Below are 20,565 nucleotides of genomic sequence, written 5' to 3'. Positions count from 1 at the left end.
TTTTTATGATAATGGTAGCCTTTTACTCGATAGTGTGGTGTAATTCAGACTTTTGGGTCCAAATTATATTGTAACAATTAAAAAATGGCAACCCAATGAAATCAGTTACAGTTCATCATCAATAATGATACAATATTTTTAATGGTTCAGTTCAAAAAATGATGGTCATCGTAATGCGTAATTTCTTGCAAACAGCCTGGCAGTCAAGTAAGAGGGTTAATTAGTTTGGAACGCTTGCTAGCAGTAGCTTGCTTTATTGTAAAGAAGGAAAAAGGTGGGAATTGTATTAATTTAAAATTACTTTATTTGGAATTTGGAATAATGCTTGTAGTACCTCGATTCGAAATCTGATAATATCAAGACTGAAATTTTTTTTCTACAGAGGCAACTATAAAGCTACACAAATAGTTTTGACAGCTGACAATAAAATACGATTATGCATTATAATGGGTTGATTTAAGCAAATATTTGAACGTTTGATATAACAAATGGCCATTCATTGCATGCAATTGTATGTAGTATCGCCATTATTTTTTTTTATTTCTATTTAATTAAAAACGTCACATTTTTCCCATTCGCGGTTTAATCAAGACAACGAGGACATATCAGATATTGTCCGGGTAGATCTTTCGCCGTAAAAGTCATGATGCCAACAATTTTGAAAAATAACTATTTGAAAAAGAAAAAACAGCAGTATAAATTATATTTGTTATATTATTTTTAAAATATTAATAGAACATGTTAAATATTGAATGTACAGTACTCAAGTAAATCATACTTTTGGAATTATTTTGAAAAAACACCCAAAGCGGAAACGATATCCTCTAAGATCAACAATTTGTAATCTGCTCCTGTCATGTAGCCGCTAGCCCAGTTTGCTTGCTAGCTGGTTTAAACACTCGTATCCATCTTTTTTGTTTATATTCCGGGTTGACCCAAATTCCGACTACAATTCGGTTCTAAATCTTTCATATACGACACATTTTTTTCATTTTAGTGACTCCAGAATCACGTGGAACCTTCGCAGATGCTGAATGAAAAAAAGTGGGGGCATGAATTTGTTATGAGCGAGGCTACGGTTCATTTGAGGAATCCTTCGCTTCCGGTTCCACAACTCTGGACAAATTGGGAATGGTTCTGGATGGTTCGGCGCCTTGACTGGCGTTCTAGCCGGACGTCATGGCCGGTCCGCGGCGAAGTGACTTGTCCTATGCGTGGGAAAAGTATATGGACTGCAGGCTCCAAGGAGCTGATCTGCAGGTGAGTTCTGCACCATTTCCAGCTCATATTTTAATGAATCTATAATCTAAACATCCAATTTGTGTTGAGACCCGAGTTGCACCTTTTTATTTGGTTGCCGAGATACAGACAAGTGATTATTGACACTCGTTTTCACGCGGGGACAATTGACAGTACTCGCGTGGGTCCCTATGGTGATTCCCGCCCCCTTAAAGGGACAGTGTTTAATATCTGACCACCAGATGTCGCTGTATTGTGTAGGGCGACTAAGCACAAGGAAGAATACTGACTACGGTGACCCAAAGTGACCAAAAACACATTTTCTGTTCTCATTTTATGCCGAGCCTTTTGTGAAGAAAGGTAGTATAAAGAAAGAAGGAGGAAAAAGGAAAATGACTAAAAAACAATCGAGACAAAAGGATAGAAAAAGACAAAAAGAAAGCAAAACAAAAAAGTAAAAGGGAAAGAATAATAATAATAATAATAATAATTTCCTTGTATTGTCATTCTGTGTAACAATGTACACAGAACGAAATGTCGATTGCACCTGACCCGTTGTAGCGAGCCGATGCAGCCGCATCCAACAGAGGGCGCCGCCGACCACTTTTTAAGTCTTAGGAATGACTCGGCCGGGGCGCGAACCACCGACCTCCCAGTCTCAAAGCGGGCGCCTTACCATCTAGGCTAAAAAACAAGAGAAAGAAAAAGGATAGGTAAACATGGAAGGAAAAAGGAAATAAGAAATAAAAAGGAAAGGGAAAGAAGAAGGAAAAAAGACAAAAAGAAAGAAAGTAGAGTAAAAAAGAAAAGGCAACAAGAAATTAAAATGACAAAAAGAGAAAAATGAATAGAAAAGTAAAACAATGGACAAAAGAAAGAGGGAAAGGAAAAACTAAACATAATAGAATGAAGAAAGTAAAAGGGAAAAGAGAAACAGAAAAACTGGAAACTTGAACTAAGGTAAAGGTGAGAATAAAAAAGGGAAAATAAATAAAAAAGGAATGAAAGGGAAAAGGAAGAAAAAAAGTAAATGGAAGAATTAAAGTCAAGTCAAGTTATGTTTATTTGTGACACCCTTTATCACAGAGAGTCTCAAAGGGCTGCACTACAGATCATTATGACGGCATCCCCTGATCTGAAACCTGCATGAGGGCAAGAAAAACCCAAAAACCTCAACATGAGGAGAATGAAGAAACCTTGAGAAGGGACCAAGAAATTGACTTTTCCACAATGAGTATATTAAATATACAATATTATATGATATTCAAGTACTCTATATATTTTTTTATTATTTAACAAATAACTGCTGTACTGGCAAATAATAATAAGTGAAAAAGGGGAAAAAAGAAAACTAAACAAAATAAGAAAAAAGGAAAGACGAAAGAAAAAAGAGAAGGAAAAGAAAGTACGAAAGCAAAAAGAAAAAATAAACGAAATAAGAAAAAAGCAAAGGCGAAAGAAAAAAAGAGAAGGAAAAGAAAGTACGAAAGCAAAAAGAAAAAATAAACGAAATAAGAAAAAAGCAAAGGCGAAAGAAAAAAAGAGAAGGAAAAGAAAGTACGAAAGAAATAAAGGAAAAAGAACAACTAAACATGTTTATTTTTTTAGATTACAGGGATCGAAAGCAAAATATTTTGATCTCACCTGACAAATGTAAAAAAATAATGGACCAATTATTTAGAAGAAATATATATATATATATATATATATATATGTTCATTCAGGGTACTGCCTCAAGACAGTATCAACAGGTTTTATGGATATTTCTTTCTTTATTATTTTTTATTTACTATTCTCTTTTTCATCATCACAGTCCCAATGTTTTGAATTTCTATTTTAAAAAAAAATGTTTTCTCAAACTGTAAGCAAAAAAAAAAGTAGTTTCACTTCTCAAAGTCACTTTCATTTTCTGTCACCTCAAGACATTTTTAGCCCCGTGGCCGCACATTTTCCCTACTCTGGACCAAAACCGCTTTCTGCTCGGATTATCGGAATATTTCAATTATTCATCTGGTTTCGGTGACGTCCGGCCGGGTTCCAATTACGGTTTGGTATGTTTTTGTTTTTTTTTCCCACCCGGTGGCGTCTCGTTACCACGAAACTCAATATTCTATGATCTTGTATTGTGTTCCTCCAAGATGACATTTGATGGTGGTCTTCATCTTTGACGTTTTTGTTATTAGAAGGTCTTAAACAAGATTGTGATTCTCAAAAACCCTAAAAAAGTCAGCTCAATTCAATCCCTGGCCTGGATTCAGTGCAAATTTCTGCTAACACATCTGCTAGCCACATTAGCGTATAGCACAGGTGTCAAACAGGCGGCCCGCGGGCCAGATTAGGCCCGCTAAGGGATTGAATCCGGCCCGCCAGACAACACTCAGAGAAGCGCAAGAGAAAAATGAGCTGCAGGTTGAAATATGTCAACTTGATGTTGCCAAAGCCAGGTGCCTCTCACAAAGACACTATACTTGTACTTCTCTCTCTCTCTCTCTCTTTTCCACCCCTTTTCTCCCACTCTCTGTCTCTTTCACTCTCTGTTTCTCTCTTTTTCTCTTCCTTTGTTCCTCTTTGTCTCTTTCTCTCTCTGTGTCTTTTTAACTTCTTTTGCTCTAACTTCCTTTTTTTCTCTTTCTCTCTTCCTACCCTTCGCGCTTTCTTTTCTCTTTTCTCTCCTCCTGTCTTTCTATTTCTCTTTGGATTTCTTTCTTCCGCTCCCTTTCTTTCCCCCCTCTCTCTCACAACTTTTTATCTTTTGTTTCTCCCTCTCTCTCTTTCTTTGTTCCGCCCTCTCTTCTTTTCCCTCCCTCTTTCTCTTATTTCTTTATCTCTCTTTTTCTTTCTCTTTAATCTACTCGTCCGGCCCCGACAGAATATTTGTTCTATCGTGTGGCCCCAGAGTTAAAATGAGTTTGACACCCCTGGCGTATAGCATCGATTTGGTGGCTAGCTTTATCACACAATAATGCTGACAGAAAAACAAAAAACGCCTAAAAGCATATCTACTTTGTTGGACGTTCCTTGTAGTCATTTGTTTGTTTTGCTCCAAAAGTCCTCTTTAAAAGGAAACCAAAAAAGGTAAAATTATTCCCAAAATGGTAGTCAACCTCTGACCTTTTGATTGACGTCATTCTCGGCCAATAGCAGGCTTTTTTGTGATCCACAGCTCTAGGTTAACCTATACATTTCTGTTTGATAATATCTTCATTGATAATATCTCCAGAAACGGAGACAGGACCCAATAGCGTTCGTTTTACTCAGTTTTATTGAGAAAGATAGCAGTGCTTGCTTCCGCGATCCGATGTTTGATGGACACGGGTAGCAGGTGGCTGGAACGCGGAAGTGGCACTTCCGTGTTGAGCGAGGATAATCGTAGACTGCAGGGATACTGGTCACTAGCCGGGACGGGAGAGCAAGGGCGGTATCGAGTTCAGAAAAGAGGTCGGCAACAGGTATCAGGCAAGAAACAGGGCAAAACAGGTTGGCGGTCGGGATGGCAGATCAGGGCAGAAACGGGTCCAGAAACAGGTCGGCAACAGGTGTCAGGCAGGAGAAAACATGCAGGAAAATGTCAGAAGGTTTGAGCTTGCCTATCTGGGAGCATAGGTTCGCAAACGGTCTGACGGCTTCCTCTTGGAAGCCGGGGGTTTAAAAAGAGTCTCTGAACCAATCAGCGCTCAGGGCTGTCACTGGTGCCCTAAATCAGCAATCGTGACAGTAGTAACCTAATCAAATGATGATTGACACATTGGTTAGACAATGAAATTCCCTACATCATTTTATGCCATTTTCAGGAGGTCGAGAATAAACATGCGCAAGGCAATGTGTGACTCATTTTTAAGCACCATTACTACACGCAAGTTTGCACAGTCATTGATTTGACTTCTGTAAGGAGCAGTCAAACTTTTACAACTCTTTCACAATGTCTAAAAAATTGGCCAAAGTCAAATACACATTTACAAAAGTTTTAGTGTTGTAAATGGGTCGTCTTCAAAATGGAAACACTTTTACATAACTTTAGAAAAATGTGTAAAATACTATGTTTAGTTTTTCAGATTGTGTTTAAATTTTCAAGGTACCGGATAAGAGTTCAAGCTATTGTCTCAGCTGTTTTTTGGCTAAGATTCTCAGGAGACACTCATCTGCAGGCATCCTATTACTTTAGAGTGTTACCTTTTATATTCTCCAAATGGTTCAAGAAGAGCATTCAATTTACTTAGGGTATGTCTCAGATTGGGCATTTTAGGCGAATTTGACAGGAACGTGAAGGGGTTCAACACCGTTTTATTAAAGTCTCCGTTTTCCCTGGCGGTTGTCACGTATGACTCATAGCTGCTAAGCTAGTTCCTCATGACGCTCATCACCCCAAAGTCAAATTAAATCAGCAAGGATGTCTAACTGTACCAGGGCAAAAAAAAAAACATTGCCCCCCCCTTTCACGTGGGAAAGCTCACGTAGGTCGCCGATTAATCGGCGAAAGTCCGGAGTTGGTTCTGTGACTCACTCGCCACGCTCCCATGACTTTCCTGCCTCGATCACTCGTGGAAAGATGACGTTTTGTAGGGCTGCGACTCACGCTGATTTGAATAATGGGTTGAATATTTTTTCGGTTCGTCGATGAAAAGGAAAACATTTTACCGTATTTTCCGCACTATAAGGCGCACCTAAAAGCCTTTATTTTTTTCAAAAGCTGACCATGCGCCTTATAATACAGTGCGCCTTATTTATGGATCAACATTAAGTTTTCCAACTAACTTGCAGCCGCCGACTCGATTTTCCCCCGAACGCCAAGTAGTACGCGGTGGATGCTGGGATTTATTTACCGGCGTTTCATTGGCTAACCAATGTGTCAATCATCATTTGAATTGATCTTTATTGGCTAAAGTTATTCGGAGGTCAAGAGGCGGATCCTTTTTATCATTTACAGACTGCCATTGGCTCAAACGGCAAACAAAGCCTGCAATTGGCCGAAAAAGACGTGTCAATCATCAGTTGAATCGATCACTATTGGCTAAAGTTATTCGGAGGTCAAGAGGCGGATCCTTTTTATCATTTACAGACTGCCATTGGCTCAAACGGCAAACAAAGCCTGCAATTGGCCGAAAAAGACGTGTCAATCATCAGTTGAAACGATCACTATTGGCTAAAGTTATTCGGAGGTCAAGAGGCGGATCCTTTTTATAATTTACAGGCTGCCATTGGCTTAAACAGCGAAACAAAGCCTGCAATTGGCCGAAAATACGTATGCGTATAGCATGTGGCTGACGGCATAGAGAAAGCATTTTTTTCTATTCTGTATTTGTAAATATTGTATTCTCCTGGATTTACTACCCTCACGGATATAAGAGGACATTGCCTGCACATTATTATGAACACAACGACTTCGGTGAGCTACTCCGGCTTTCTATATTATCCCTGTATCTTGTTTCAGACTGAACTCGATGTTTCTGTGATAAGCGGTGCAGATAATGGATGGAATGCAGTGTCTATTTTTAAATTCAACTCAATTCCAAGTGTTTATTGTCATATGCACAGTAAAGTTGCGAGCGAAAAAGAAAATAGATACGAAGGAATGGTTATCATTTATTGAATCCCAAGACTTTAACCTTCCGAATGATGGAACGATGCATTTGAGTGACATCTTACGGACACCGCATCCGCACGTGTTCTCGACACGTATTTGCGTCTTTGCAAGCGTTGGGAATGTTAAGGGGGTAATAAGTTGGACTGAACTATCTGACTGTTTTGTCCACGTTCCCATTGTAGCGCCTTATAATCCGGTGCGTCTTATGTATGTCAAAAATAGGACCAAAAACTATTTTTTCGGGGTGCGCCCTATAACCCGGTGCGCCTTATAGTGCGGAAAATACGGTAAACTCATTCGGTGCCAGATGTTTCTCTTGAATGGTCAACATTTCAGATTCAGATTCAGATATACTTTTATTGTCATTCTTGTACACTTGTATACAGAACGAAATGGCGATACATTTGACCCGCACAGTTTCCTTGAATGTACAGATATAAATAAAATGTTGTATAAAGTTGGAGTATTGAAGTACTAATAATCTACTAAATAATTATAGTTATGTATAGTATTATACAGTAGTGCAAAGAGTGCAAGAGGAGCAGCTAACCAGATGTGCAAAATGGGCAGTCAGGTAAACTAGAAAGAGACAAAGAGCAACAAAGAAAGAGAAAAAGAGACACAGAGCGTGACAGAGACAGAGTGGGAGAAAAATGGTTGGGAGAGAGAGATTGAGAGTGAGAGAGAGAGAGAGAAATAAATACAAGTACAGTGTCTTTGTGAGAGGAACCTGGCTTTGGCAACATCAAGTGGACATATTTCAACCTGCAGCTTGTTTTTTCTTTTGCGCTTCTCTGAGTGTTGTCTCACGGGCCAGATTAAATCCCTTAGCGGGCCTGATCTGGCCCGCGGGCCGCCTGTTTGACACCTGTGGCATTAAGAGTGTAGGTGACTCATTTTAGGGAAGCACGTGGTGGTGACTGATATATTAGCTCTTATCATAACATTAATTTGTCAATTAAGCGTGTGTGTTTTTGATTGACAGAGTATAAAAAGCACGTTAAAATGGAAGGCTGAGTGATTAGCTGTTACCGTAACATGAGTTTGTCAATCTGACTCTGAAACACCCACACTTTCCAATTCGTGCGCTCCATTGAAATTTCGATGCACTTTTTGTTTCAAGTTAATTTAATTTATGTTGCTTGTATTGACATTTGTATCTATTTATTGTTTATTTTATTTCCTGCACTGTTAGTTTTTGGTTTGAGTGAAGGATTATTCCTGCTGGTTGTGTTGAAAGATTTAAATTTTTTCGCTGTAATGCAATTAGGTTTTCTATGAATTTATAACAAATTTTCTTCTTTTTGCATTATTAAAAAAATCTCGCGCCAATTTTCATGTTTTTACAGTAGTTATCGGCCTACTCTTGAAACTAATAATCGGCAAATGCGCTGAAAAACCCGTACCGATGGATCCTGAGCAATGTTCCCTGTAATTGTCCAGGGGTCTGAGCGTTCACACAAAGTTGGTGAGCAACGCTTGAAACAACAGTGAGCAATGGCAATCCCAAGTGTGGCAACTAAGTCATTATCAAACATGTCCAAAACTTGACATCACGTTACATTTTGCTGAGTTTAATGTATTATTGCAAAAGTTGTACGGCCTACAAACGTTGTTTTTACAACAATTCTTTAACAAGATTTCCATTTCTTTTTTTTCCTGGTATCTTTTGTCGCATAATACTAACATTTTTTGGGGCTTATTTAGTCGGTTGCACGATACACAATTGTATTTAATCACATTTTTTAGTGGAAGTACAATGTTGGTAACAAGATTGACTTGGTATAATTGGAAATTATTTGAATGCAACGCAAACTTTTTCTTCTTTTTCCCTGTTTTTTCTATTTTTTTTTAATTCCTTTAAAAAAAATCTCATTGTGTTTATTTTTTCCTAACTGTTACCTTTTTATTTTTGTTCTCTATTTACCTTTTTCCTGTGTTTCTTTTTCTTTTCTTTTTTCCTGGCTTTTTTTCTGAATTTTTCCTTCTTTTTTCTCTTCTGTTTGTTTCTTTTTTTCTCAGCTTTTCACTACTTTTTCATTTTGGTATTTTTTTCTTTTTGGTTCTATTCCCCCTTCCTTTAATTCATTTTGTGCATAATTTTACATAAAAAATGGTCATATATGGATGAAAGAGGCAAAAACAACCTGAAGAGCCGTTTAGGACCCGAAAGAGCCGATTCCTTTTAGTTAGCCGAGCCGAAGAAGCCGGTTCTCGAAAAACTCTACTGACTTTACTCAACTTCGTTCTACTTTGACCTTGACTTCCAAATACCGCATTTAGAAGACAACGTCATGGGAACCCTTGTATTTTTACCTTCATGCACTGTAATTTTGACTTAATTCGCTTCTTAATTAGCAATTCCGAGCCCTGATTTTTGTGAGCTGGCACAGATTTTCTTGTGCGCTGAGAATGTGCGACCAGTGCGCAATTGTGCACGCGCGCAACTTAGAGGCAACATTGATCCTGAGTAATTTTTTTGCTCGCCTGCTGAAAAAAATCTTTTCCCCCGTCTGTAGTGCAAAAATAATCATCTCTTCGTTGTGGTGGTCGTGGGTCATTTTGACCCGCTCGGTTTTGCAAGTCGCTCACATGCAAAGAAATTTCGAGTGCTACAAATAGTCGTATGTTTGACCAAACTCACTTTCAGCGTTACGACACCGAAAGGAAATTGACACAGATTCCTTTTCAGAAATCGGTTGGCCAAATCCGTCTCGCCTACTTCGAAACAATACGCCGTTGTCTCGTCGCTTTTACGTCAATGCCGGTCAGTTCTTAGTTGTGTGACTCCCTTTATTCTAGGAAGATGTAAATATGTGTTTACACTACTCTGGAATTTCGATGTGGTGTTTTTGTTCTATTCGTTTTTATTCTCTTTGAATTTTAATGAAGGATCCATTTTTTTTAGGAGTGTTATATCACTGTTATGACAGATGTATTCAAACTCCATTTATTTTTTTCAGTTTTTTATTTATTTGACCACGGAAGCTGATTTGATTTTGTTCCAGGTCATTGAGGAGACCACATCATAAGATAAAGATTAGAAAAAAATTATTAAAAAATGCATAAATAAATGAATAAAAAAATGATGAAATAAGATATTTATAAATAAAATCAAAATAAATTCATAAAATAAAAATGAAAATAAAACTAACAAAATAAATATTAATTAAAACTAAAATTTCAAGCAAAAATCTTTGGAGAAAATCAAATATAGTAAAATAAATAGATACATTGAAATAAAACAATGAATGAAGGGTTACCCCACAATCGTTAATTAAAAGTAAAATAAATCATCAAAAAGGACGTATTAAATCAAATGAATGAAAAAGGCAACAGACTAAAGATACAATTTAAACCAACAAGTTATAAAAATAATATATTAAAAGAACAAATTGAAAAAAACAAAATGAATACGATTAAATAGTAAAATGAAATTTAAGTGAAATTCAAACTAAATAATTATATAGAAATCAAAAATAAGAATACATTGATGAAATTGAATAAAAGCTGACTAAATAATAAAAAAATATCAATGAAAGAATAAAAAAAAATATATAGATTGAATACAATTAATTAAAAATTATAAACCAAAATAAAATTATAATTATTTGAATAAAAACAAGTAATATAACTAAAATGAAATCAAAAAATTAAAACGACCAGTAATAAGAAATAAATTGATGAAATGAAGTAAAAAAATAATTGACTACATAAATAAATACAAATAAATAAAAAAGAAAATTTTAAAAGTAGAACTTTTTTTAATAAAATAAAACAAACTAATCAAGGAAAATAAGAATAACCGTCCAAATAAATAGAAAATGCTGTTGAATTATCCAAAAATGTGAAAAAAGATTACCGTAACAAAGTAAAAATACATTGAAAAAATGGAAACGAAAAGAAAAACTAACTCACCAACTACATAAAATAAAAATCAATAAGATTAACAACGAAAAATTATGCAATTATCATGCCGTGACAAAAAAACTTTTCTTGTTTATTCAAATATATGCATCAATTATTAGTGTCCTCCTTTCTACAAACAATCACTCTGATTTCCTGTTTTTCTGTTGAACTCCTCTCAGAATCCTTTTGATTTCTCTGAAGTCGGCCTAGAAATTGACCAAGAATTCAGATCAAGTAACCATATATTTCATTTTTGTAAATGTTTTCGGTCAACCCTGATGTTTAGGAACTGCTATACAATGCCTTTTTAATTTTTTTTAAATTGAATTAAACTGCAGCCTCTTCACAATGACCATTTGCCTATGAGTCACTGTCATGGCAACATAACTAACCCCGATATTCTCTATTAGAGTGAAAGTTTAGTGTTATTATTGTTATATTATTGTTATTATATATATATATATATATATATATATATATATATATATATATATACGCAGCACGGCGGCGCAGTGGTTAGCGCTTGTGCGGCACAGTTCATGTCATGGGAACCTGTCGTGGGTTCAAATCCAGCTCCAGACTTCCTGTGCGGAGTTTGTATGTTCTCCCCGTGCTTGCGTGGGTTTCCTCCGGGCACTCCGGTTTCCTCCCACGTTCCAAAAACATGCATTTCAGGTGAATTGGCCGGTCCAAAATGTCCCTAGGTGTGAATGAGCGAATGCGTTGTCTGTCCCTGTGTGCCCTGCGATTGGCTGGCAACCAGTTCAGGGTGTCCCCTGCCCACTGCCCGGACATGGCTGGGATGGGCTCCAGCCCCCCCGCGACCCTAATGAGGATAAGCGGTACGGCTGATGAGATGAGATGAGATATATATATACACCAGAGCCATATCCCCCTAGTGGGAGGTGGCTAGAGTCAAGAACATATTCCTGACTCTTTCTGGGAGATTGATACAGAGGAGGGGATTCCCAGCCCCCTCGCTCAACCCAACTGATGTGTTGGGAGTCATTAGGTGACCAAACCCCCTAATGCCGAGCGCCAAGCAGGAGTTTTTTGTCACGGCATTATAATTGCATAATTCGGTCGAGGATTGAACCAGCGACCTCCCAGTCTCGGAGCTGGCGCCCTACCCCCAAGGCCACCGAGCTGGTGGCCTAGCTATTATATTGTAAATACATCAATATCCTACAATAATTGAGAATGAATTAATCATGTTTAATCTCTTGTCAAGTCAAGTCAAACTTAATTATATAGCCCTTAATCACAAAAATGTCTCAAAGGACTGCACAGGATTACAATGACACAATTACCTGATCTTAAACCAACATGCGGGCAAGGAACAACTCAAAACCTCAGAATTAAAACAAGAAGCGCTCGAACGTATTTTTAATTGCATTTTTCTGGATGACACGACTATAAGATGCACCTGAATTTAAAAAAAATGAATAAGAATAAAACAGAAAAGCAGCAACTGTACTGTAATTGTATATTTTCAAAAATATATAATGAATAAGATGTACCTTGACAAACTGTCGATTGTAAATTGGCTGGATCGAAACAGAAAAATATACAATTTTCATATTATCCTTAAATAAGTACAGCGGGACCTCGCTACTTCGCGCTTCGACGTTCGCGGGTTCAGAGCTTCGCGGGCCTAAAAAATAATAATAATAAAATATATATATATATATATATATATATATATATATATATATATATTTTTTTTTTTTTTTTAAAGCATTTTTGAAGGGGCATCGCTACTTCGTGGTTCAACGTTCTCGGGTTCAGAGCTTCGCAGGTCTAAAAAAAATAAAAATAGTAAAATAAAAGAATTTTTAAAAAACAAAAAAAAAATTTTTTTAAGCATTTGTGAAGGGGCGTCGCTACTTCGTGGTTCCACATTCGCGGGTTCAGAGCTTCGCAGGTCTAAAAAAATAATAATAATAGAATAAAATAATTTAAAAAAAATATATATTTTTTAAGCAGATTTTCACTTTCCGCGGGTGGTTTTGGTCCTCATTAACCGGGTCTAAAAAAAAATAAAAAATAAAATAAAATAAAAATTTGGGTCCCCATTAACCGCGATAACCGAGGTCCCACTGTATTCTTATTTACATTCTTTTTTTGTTTTGTAATGAGCCAGAGTGCCCCTAGTGGTTGTAGGGAACTGAACTGACACAAATCTCTAACCTTTTCCAACCACCGACACTGCCAACACCTCAAAAGACCCACAATTCGTTCACAAAACCCTTCCTTTTTCCTAAAAGGGGTACACAAGAGCACACACAACAGGGCCCATGGACAGACATTGCATTCATTCACAGGATGTGAGTGTACTCTCCAGCTGTATAATAAAGATTTGAACCCCCAAAGTGGTTGTTTGTAATCAAAAGATAAATGATTTGCATATGTGCTTCATGCTAAGGGATTTGCATGCATGTCTGAAAGAAATTTTTCCCATTATCAACAATTATTCGAATCAACCAATTGGAGAACTTTACTTTGAAAAGCACTAACCGGAACTCCAACCGGTCACAGGACACGCCTTCGGTAACGAATGACGCCTCTCCTCTTATTCACGCGCTTTTCCTGGAAAGGGCCTGTTTGGCCTTTGCCCCCTGAGACCCTCGGGACAAAGAAGACCGGGATTCAGAGCAGGCACCTTGGAAGGAAAGCCTTCCGCACTCCAATTACGAGGCCTGGATGGCTTATAGATTGTTTCCATCCTATTGAGCCCCCGTGAAGTCCGCAAGATCAGTTTCTTAACAGAGGGGAAACTCCATGAACCATCCAGTCTTCCCTACCCACCCAACCCATGCAATGCTTTCTCAGAACCAAAAGAAAATGCAACAAACTGTCTTCTGTGCTGAGTAAATATCATATTGACACGCTATTATAGAATTCCTGATAATTTAAATGATTTTATAATCTTAAAACCAGGTTTATTGTTCAGTACTTTCACTCCTGCTACAAAATTCATCCCCCACTATTTTATTATACTGTGATTTAGTGCTGGTTTATAGATTAAATGTTCATTATTTTTGTGTTTTTCTTTAGGTTAGTCTTCAAAATCTGGAAAATTTCCTGTGTCTCTTCCACTATGTGCAGCGTCACCCTAATCACACCAAAGATGCCCTGAAATTTTGGTAAGTACGTTCAAGGTTTGTACAGGGACTTGAAATCCTTGAAAATGCTTGAATTTTAATGTTGTGTTTTCAAGGACAGGAAAAAGCCTTACATTTTGAGTGAAGTGCTTGAAAATGCTTGAAATTGTTGCGATTGTCGTGTTACTTGGCAGTCTGACTCTATAGACGCAATAAATGAAGGAAGATTTGGGAAAAAGTGCGTGATGATGACGCCGACACAACTGTTGTCATGTGAAGCGCCATGGCCTTTACCGATTCAAGAGGACAGCTCTATTTAGAAAACTGGCTCTTTTGGCTCGGCTCACTAAGAAAAGCTCTCAAATGGGTTCCCAGACTTATTTTTGTTCAAATGATATTTTATCAAAAATAGTCAAACATTATGCAACAAATAATATATTATAAAAAAAATGATAACATGCAAAAAATATTAACTATTCAGTGCTAATAAACAAATGAAAAAAAAAAAAACTAACTTCAATTCTAGTTTAACAAATTTATACTCAGATCGTCTGAAAAAGTGAAAAAAATAAAAATTAAAACAGTTAAAACAAAACAAAAAGCAAAAGATCAGCAGTCTCTGAGATTAAAAGATTGCATCCATTCTGCTTTGGAGCAATCAATATCCTTAAAATGAGTCAAAATCTCGCTCATTTTTCTGCTTTTTATACTTATAGTTCTTTCTTTTTTGTCGTCCTTATTGAACTCCATGTTTACCCAATACCTATAGAGCCCTTTCCCTGTTTGGAAACAATTGTGACGTAGCCAAGCATTGTTGAAGCTCAATGGCAGAATTCATGTCAGTTTATAGCAGCCCATTGACACAAAACGCTTTTTGGAGCTGTTTCCATCTACTATCTACAGAGTATGTCCCAGCCCCAAGATAGCGACTTTATTTTGGTCATCAAAGTCAACAACAACAAAACATTTTCTTTTGATGAGCGTCGGATTTCTTTCTTTGGCGGTACTGAAAGAATTAAAAAATAAAATAGAATATACCTTTATTATCATTGTTACAAAATAGCTTGAACATATTGTGACAACAAAATTGGACGTGGTACTCCAGTAACACATTTTGACTGTAAAGATAAAAGATTAAAAAAGCTAAAAAGAATTTGGATATGTATGTACACAAAATATCTACACAAGAAATTTTGGGCCTTGATAGTGCTTGAATTTGGTGTATGAACCCTGAGGGACAGAACACGGCGGCAGTGGCTCAGGAGGTAGAGCGCTCGTCTTGGGATCAAGAGTTCGCAGTTCGAATCCCGGCTCCTCCGTGTTACATGTGGAAGTGTCCTTGGGTAAGACACTGAACCCCTAATGCCCCCAATAGGCAGGTTAGATGGCTGCACGGCCGCTATTGGGAAATGTGAAGCACACTGTAAAGCGCTTCGGGAAGTCTTGACTTTCATTTCAACAGGGAATTAATTTTCTTATCTGATGGCTTCTCTCACCGCCCTACTTGCAAGTTCAAAAACCATTGATGTCTCCTCTCCTATATTAAACAAAAACCTTACCATGTTATCCCCGCCGATAAGCTTTATATGTACAGTTTCATCATTTGTCGTTAGCTTCATTAGCTAATTCTATCCCTGCGGATAAGCATGGCAACATTAGCGCCTTAGACGTTTCGCGTCGGGCCCCCGGGGTCCTCCCGGGGTCAGCCGCGTATTGCGAAGGCGGGCCCCCTCCCTCGCCATGTGACATCACATGCTTTCATGTGATACGCTGATCCGCTGCCAATCTGGAAGCCTTCCATTTCAAATTGCCGTTTAATGGAATTTGCGCCGCACAACAGAAAATTCACTCAGTCGGCGCTATGCAGATACAGGCGGCGGTCGCCACGCCGACCCCATCGGGATTTACGCGACAAAACCGGGAGGAAAATGTCCCGCCCGAGAATATCTGGTAATATGATTTACTCCACTATTTATTAGTTTTAGACTGAGTAAAACAATGTTCGGAGAGAGACCTTGTGTACTAGTTTCAGTGTTCTCATAAACGGATTTTCTTAACGCATGTACTCTCATCAAGATGATATTAGGATTAGAAAATAGTAATAACACTACACAACTTGAAGAAGTTCACATGTTTGGCTGCCATCTTGCTAGAACTGAAGCCCAAATGAGGATTTTGCCAAGCTAGCTTGTCCCAGTTGTGCTTTTAGCACTTAACGGCAACCTTTAACAGCTGACCCCATGCAATGGTCTCCCAGTCCCTTGATTTTAGCATCATCTGCTTTTTTTCCACTGTTTATTCCTCTAGCCACTCACATTAGCTACTTGGCTGCAGGCTATGGATGTCCGTTATTGTTGTAAGCTAGCTGCTCTTGTAAATAAAGATTGCTTCCTTCTCCAGCGAGTCATGCAAGTGAATGTGCTGAAATCTTTGATTCAGAAATTTTCCATTTTTCCTCCTATTTTTTCTTTCTGTAGCCATTAATGTTAGCTACTAAGCTGCAGGTTATGGGTTGCTGCTAGCTACTGTCATTATTGTTAGCTCCTCCTGCTTTGTCGTTCTGTGTCACTCACCTTCCACAGCTGGACAATGCAAAGTTCCGTGATTCAGGCATCTTTGCCTTTTTTCAACTGTGTCCTTCTCTAGCAAGTCATTTTAGTCACTTTGCTTCAAGCTATAGTTAGCTGTTATTGTTAGCTCCTCCTTCTTCATCCGTCATTGTCACCCACCTTTTAAAGCTTCTCATGCAGGAGAACGTCGTTGAGTCCTGAGATTTGGGCATCTGGTGCAGTTTCTTCAACCGTTTCCTTCTCTTGCAACTTTTCTTAGCCACTAGACTGCAAAGTATGGCTCTACACTAGCTGCTATTGTTATTGTTAGCTGTTCTTGCTTCGTTCTTCAGTGTAGCTCACCTTCCTCAGCTGCCCATGCAAGCCAATGTCGAAGAGTCCCTTCATTCAGGGACTTCCCACTTTTCTTCACTGTTTTCTTCTCTAGCCACTCGTGTTGGCTACTTGGCTGCAGGCTATGGCTGGCCACTAGCCGTTTTTGATCGTTAGCTGCTACGTGTAAATAAAGCTGGCTTTGTCCTTTAGTGTTGCCTTCGAATAGCTAGTCATTAAACTAAAGTCGCTGAGTCTTCAGGCACCTTTCATTTATTTTTCCACTGTTTCTTTCTCTAGCCGCTCATGTTAGCCACTTGGCTGCTAGTTACGGCTGGTTGCTCCGTGTAAATAAAGCTTCGTCTTGAATTTTTTTCTACTACCAACCGCTAAAGTTAGCCACTTACACCAGCTCTGACCAACTCCAGCTATTTTCAACTGCTCCAGGTTTATCCGTCCCTCTTATTTTTTTATTGTTGCTGGCAGGGAATAACACTGGCATTAATGTCCTTTCAGTCGCTAGAATTTATCTTTCCTCATTCATGAAAATATTGAACTAGGCTTCAGAATTTTCCCAAGCTTCCTTAGTGTGTCTTTTTTTGCTTTAGCTCCATTTTAGCTACAAAAAACTCTATTCGTGAGTTATTACCCACTGTCACTTTAAGACTTCAGAAAAACAGTGTATTGTTTACATTTGGTGGTAGCTCAAACAAATATGTTTTCATTTTGGTGTTGGGCTTTTGATTAGCACATCAACTGCATTAAACTACAGTAGTTTCTTTGTGCCGATTTCCCGTAAGGAGCGTGTTTATAACCGTGGACTGCTTATCACATGTTCAATCACATTCCTTTCGAGCACGGCAGCGTTTTGATCGGGAATTCAACCACTCGTGCTTATTAACAATCCTGCAAACTGTTTCAAGAGAATTCCCATGTGAGCGATGACCGTGCAATCCATTCTCCGGGCTTGTTTATTCGACAGCCAATTATTATCCGCAAACAAACATGGAACTCGCCACCAAATGAGCTTATTTTTCTATTCTGTCCGTAACTATAATCAAAATAAAAAGAAAATTAAAAAAATAAGATCATTTTTTTCTAACAAAATATCCGATTTGATATTTCTCCTGTGTCAACTTCTTGTGGTACTAAACAAGAACAAATATTTAAAAATAAAAAGTGTAATCCATTGAGTCATCTACAACCAAACCTCGCTAACCGCTGTTTATAATAGCATATCATTTTAATTTAACGACATACTCTCTAAAGCAGGGGTGTCAAACTCATTTTAACTCTGCGGCCACACGATAGAACAAACATTCTGTCGGGGGCCGGACTAGTAGATTAAAGCGAAAAGAGAGATAAAGAAATAAGAGAAAGAGGGAGGGAAAAGGAGAGAGGGCGGGACAAAGAAAGAAAGAGAGAGTGAGGAAGAGAGCGTGAAAAAAAAAAGATAAAATGTCATGAGAGAGGGGGAAAAGAAAGGGAGAGGAAGAAAGAAATCCAAAGAGAAATAGAAAGACAGAAGGAGAGAAAAGAGAAAAGAAAGCGCGGGGGGTATGAAGAGAGAAGGAGAAAAGAGGGAAAAGGAAAAAAGGAAGTTAGAGCAAAAGGGGTTAAAAGACACAGAGAGAGAAAGAGACAAAGAGCAACAAAGGAAGAGAAAAAGAGAGACACAGAGAGTGAAAGAGACAGAGACAGAGTGGGAGAAAAGGGGTGGAAAAGAGAGAGAGGGAGAGAAAGAAAAAATAAATATAAGTACAGTGTCTTTGTGAGAGGCACCTGGCTTTGGCAACATCAAGACATAATTCAACCTGCAGCTTGTTTTTCTCTTGCGCTTCTCTAAATGTTGTCTCGCAGGCCGGATTCAATCCCTTAGCGGGCCTGATCTGGCCCGCGGGCCGCCTGTTTGACACCTGTGCTCTAAATTAACATTTTCAAAACTCCATGCTTTCTCTTTAATTGAGATTTAACTATCTTTTAAAGGTATTCATTTCCGTAGGGTCAAGTGTTAACCAAAAGATTAAACAAAAAAAGCTCAGATCTCTCAGTCCATGATTACAATTTGAATATTACATTGTGATCGTATGCACCTGCACTGTGATAGTCTCAGAGGTCTGTTTGGAGCGCAGAGAGCATCATGGAGAACGAGGAACACACCAGGCAGGTCCGAGATACTGTTGTGGAGAATTTTAAAGCTGTATTTGGATACAAAAAGATATCCCAAGGAGCTCTGTGCAAGCAATAATATTGAAATGGAAGGAGTATCAGACCACTGCAAATCTACCAAAATCGGGTCGTCCCCCTAAACTTTCATCTTATTTAAAGAAATAAAAAAATAACCATGTTTACATTACAGAGAACCAATCAATTGTCTATTCAATTAATAATAATAATTTCCTTTATATTGTCATTCTTTGTAACAATGTACACAAAGCCTTCAAATTTGGAGATTTACTAAATTATAAAATAGCACTGATAATATATGAACTTGTGATGAAAAAAAACATTATTTCTATAAAATAATTGATGAAAAAAAAAAAAAGGATCACTGCATTCACTGTCAGTGGGGGGAATTTATGAAACAATCCTGATGATGATTATAGTTAAAAGATATATGAAAATGTAAGTCTTGATTTTTTTTTTTTAATTGCTAATTGTTTAGATTTAATTTTAATTGTATTTATTTTCTTTATTTGTTTGATGGGTAGGGAAGAACTTGTGTGACCTTTATAGGTACATTGTTTAATATTTGACCACTAGATGACACTGTATTGTCTTATGCGAACGAAAAGCATTGCCAAATGAGCACGGCGTAGCAGCAAGATAACAGACCAAGATGCTGGCAACTGTTAGGTATTGATTCTGCTATGATTTTTTTGTTATAATTAACTTTTATATGATAGTTCATGTGTTTTTGCCTATTATTTCAATCATTGATTCTCTTATTTTGGACCACTAGGAGGCACTAGATATTACACACTGTCCCTTTAATCTTATATCTTTCTGTTTTGTGTTCTGTTTTAATGATTGTTCTGTGGGTTTTTTGACTATCTGGTTAAAAGAAATAGTCATTCATTCAATTATTCATTGGTGAACAACTGATTTATTTCCCTATCTAGTTGCAAAAAAACATGTTATTCACTCGGGCTACATTGAAAATATATTATATTCCAGATTTTTTAAACAATATTACAATTTTGATTTAACCACTATTCTTTAAAAACAAAAATGGGGCGACTCTGGAGCACATTTCTGACCTTTGTCCCCTTCCTGTATTACTCAAAAGAAGAATCCGAAAAGCTTAGGGAATTGGTCTAATTTCTGGACAAGGCTCGATATAAATTGTGCATTTTTTTAATTTCAAAATTTGAACATGAGGAATTAATGCAAAAACAGTAGCATTATAGGCTAGCAACCGTATCCTCAGTGTTAGCATCTGTCGCTATAGTCTGTGACACTGGCGTTAACTCTTTAAGTGATGCTAGTGCACAGGTGTCAAACAGGCGGCCCGCGGGCCAGATCAGGCCCGCTAAGGGATTGAATCCGGCCCGTGAGACAACACTCAGAGAAGCGCAAGAGAAAAACAAGCTGCAGGTTGAATTATGTCAACCTGATGTTGCCAAAGCCTGGTGCCTCGAACAAAGACACTGAACTTGTATTTCTCGCTCTCTCTCTCTCTCTCTGTCTCTGTCTCTGTCTCTGTCTCTGTGTCTCTCTCTCTCTCTCTCTGTGTCTCTCTCTCTCTCTCTGTGTCTCTCTCTCTCTCTCTGTGTCTCTCTCTCTCTCTCTGTGTGTCTCTCTCTCTCTCTCTCTCTGTGTCTCTCTCTCTCTCTCTCTCTGTGTCTCT

General features: G+C 37.9%; 1 protein-coding gene across 1 annotated transcript in view; it reads left to right on the top strand.

Annotated features, from left to right (window-relative positions):
* The first annotated feature begins 931 nt into the window (after positions 1 to 931).
* Positions 932 to 20,565, top strand: part of lyst (lysosomal trafficking regulator) — a 104,064-nt gene continuing 84,430 nt past the window's right edge. Inside the window, exons 1-2 of the mRNA XM_088350872.1 lie at positions 932 to 1,260; positions 13,787 to 13,875. Coding sequence (XP_088206998.1) covers positions 1,180 to 1,260; positions 13,787 to 13,875 — 170 coding nt within the window. The 5' untranslated portion in view covers positions 932 to 1,179. The remainder of the gene's footprint in view (positions 1,261 to 13,786; positions 13,876 to 20,565) is intronic.

Source organism: Urocampus carinirostris, chromosome 13, assembly GCF_059441175.1.
Source record: "Urocampus carinirostris isolate Australia breed hairy pipefish chromosome 13, RoL_Ucar_1.0, whole genome shotgun sequence".
In the NCBI taxonomy this organism is placed as follows: Eukaryota; Metazoa; Chordata; class Actinopteri; order Syngnathiformes; family Syngnathidae; genus Urocampus; species Urocampus carinirostris.
The sequence above is the reverse complement of the archived record's forward strand: the minus strand, read 5'-3'. Positions and strand labels throughout refer to the sequence as shown.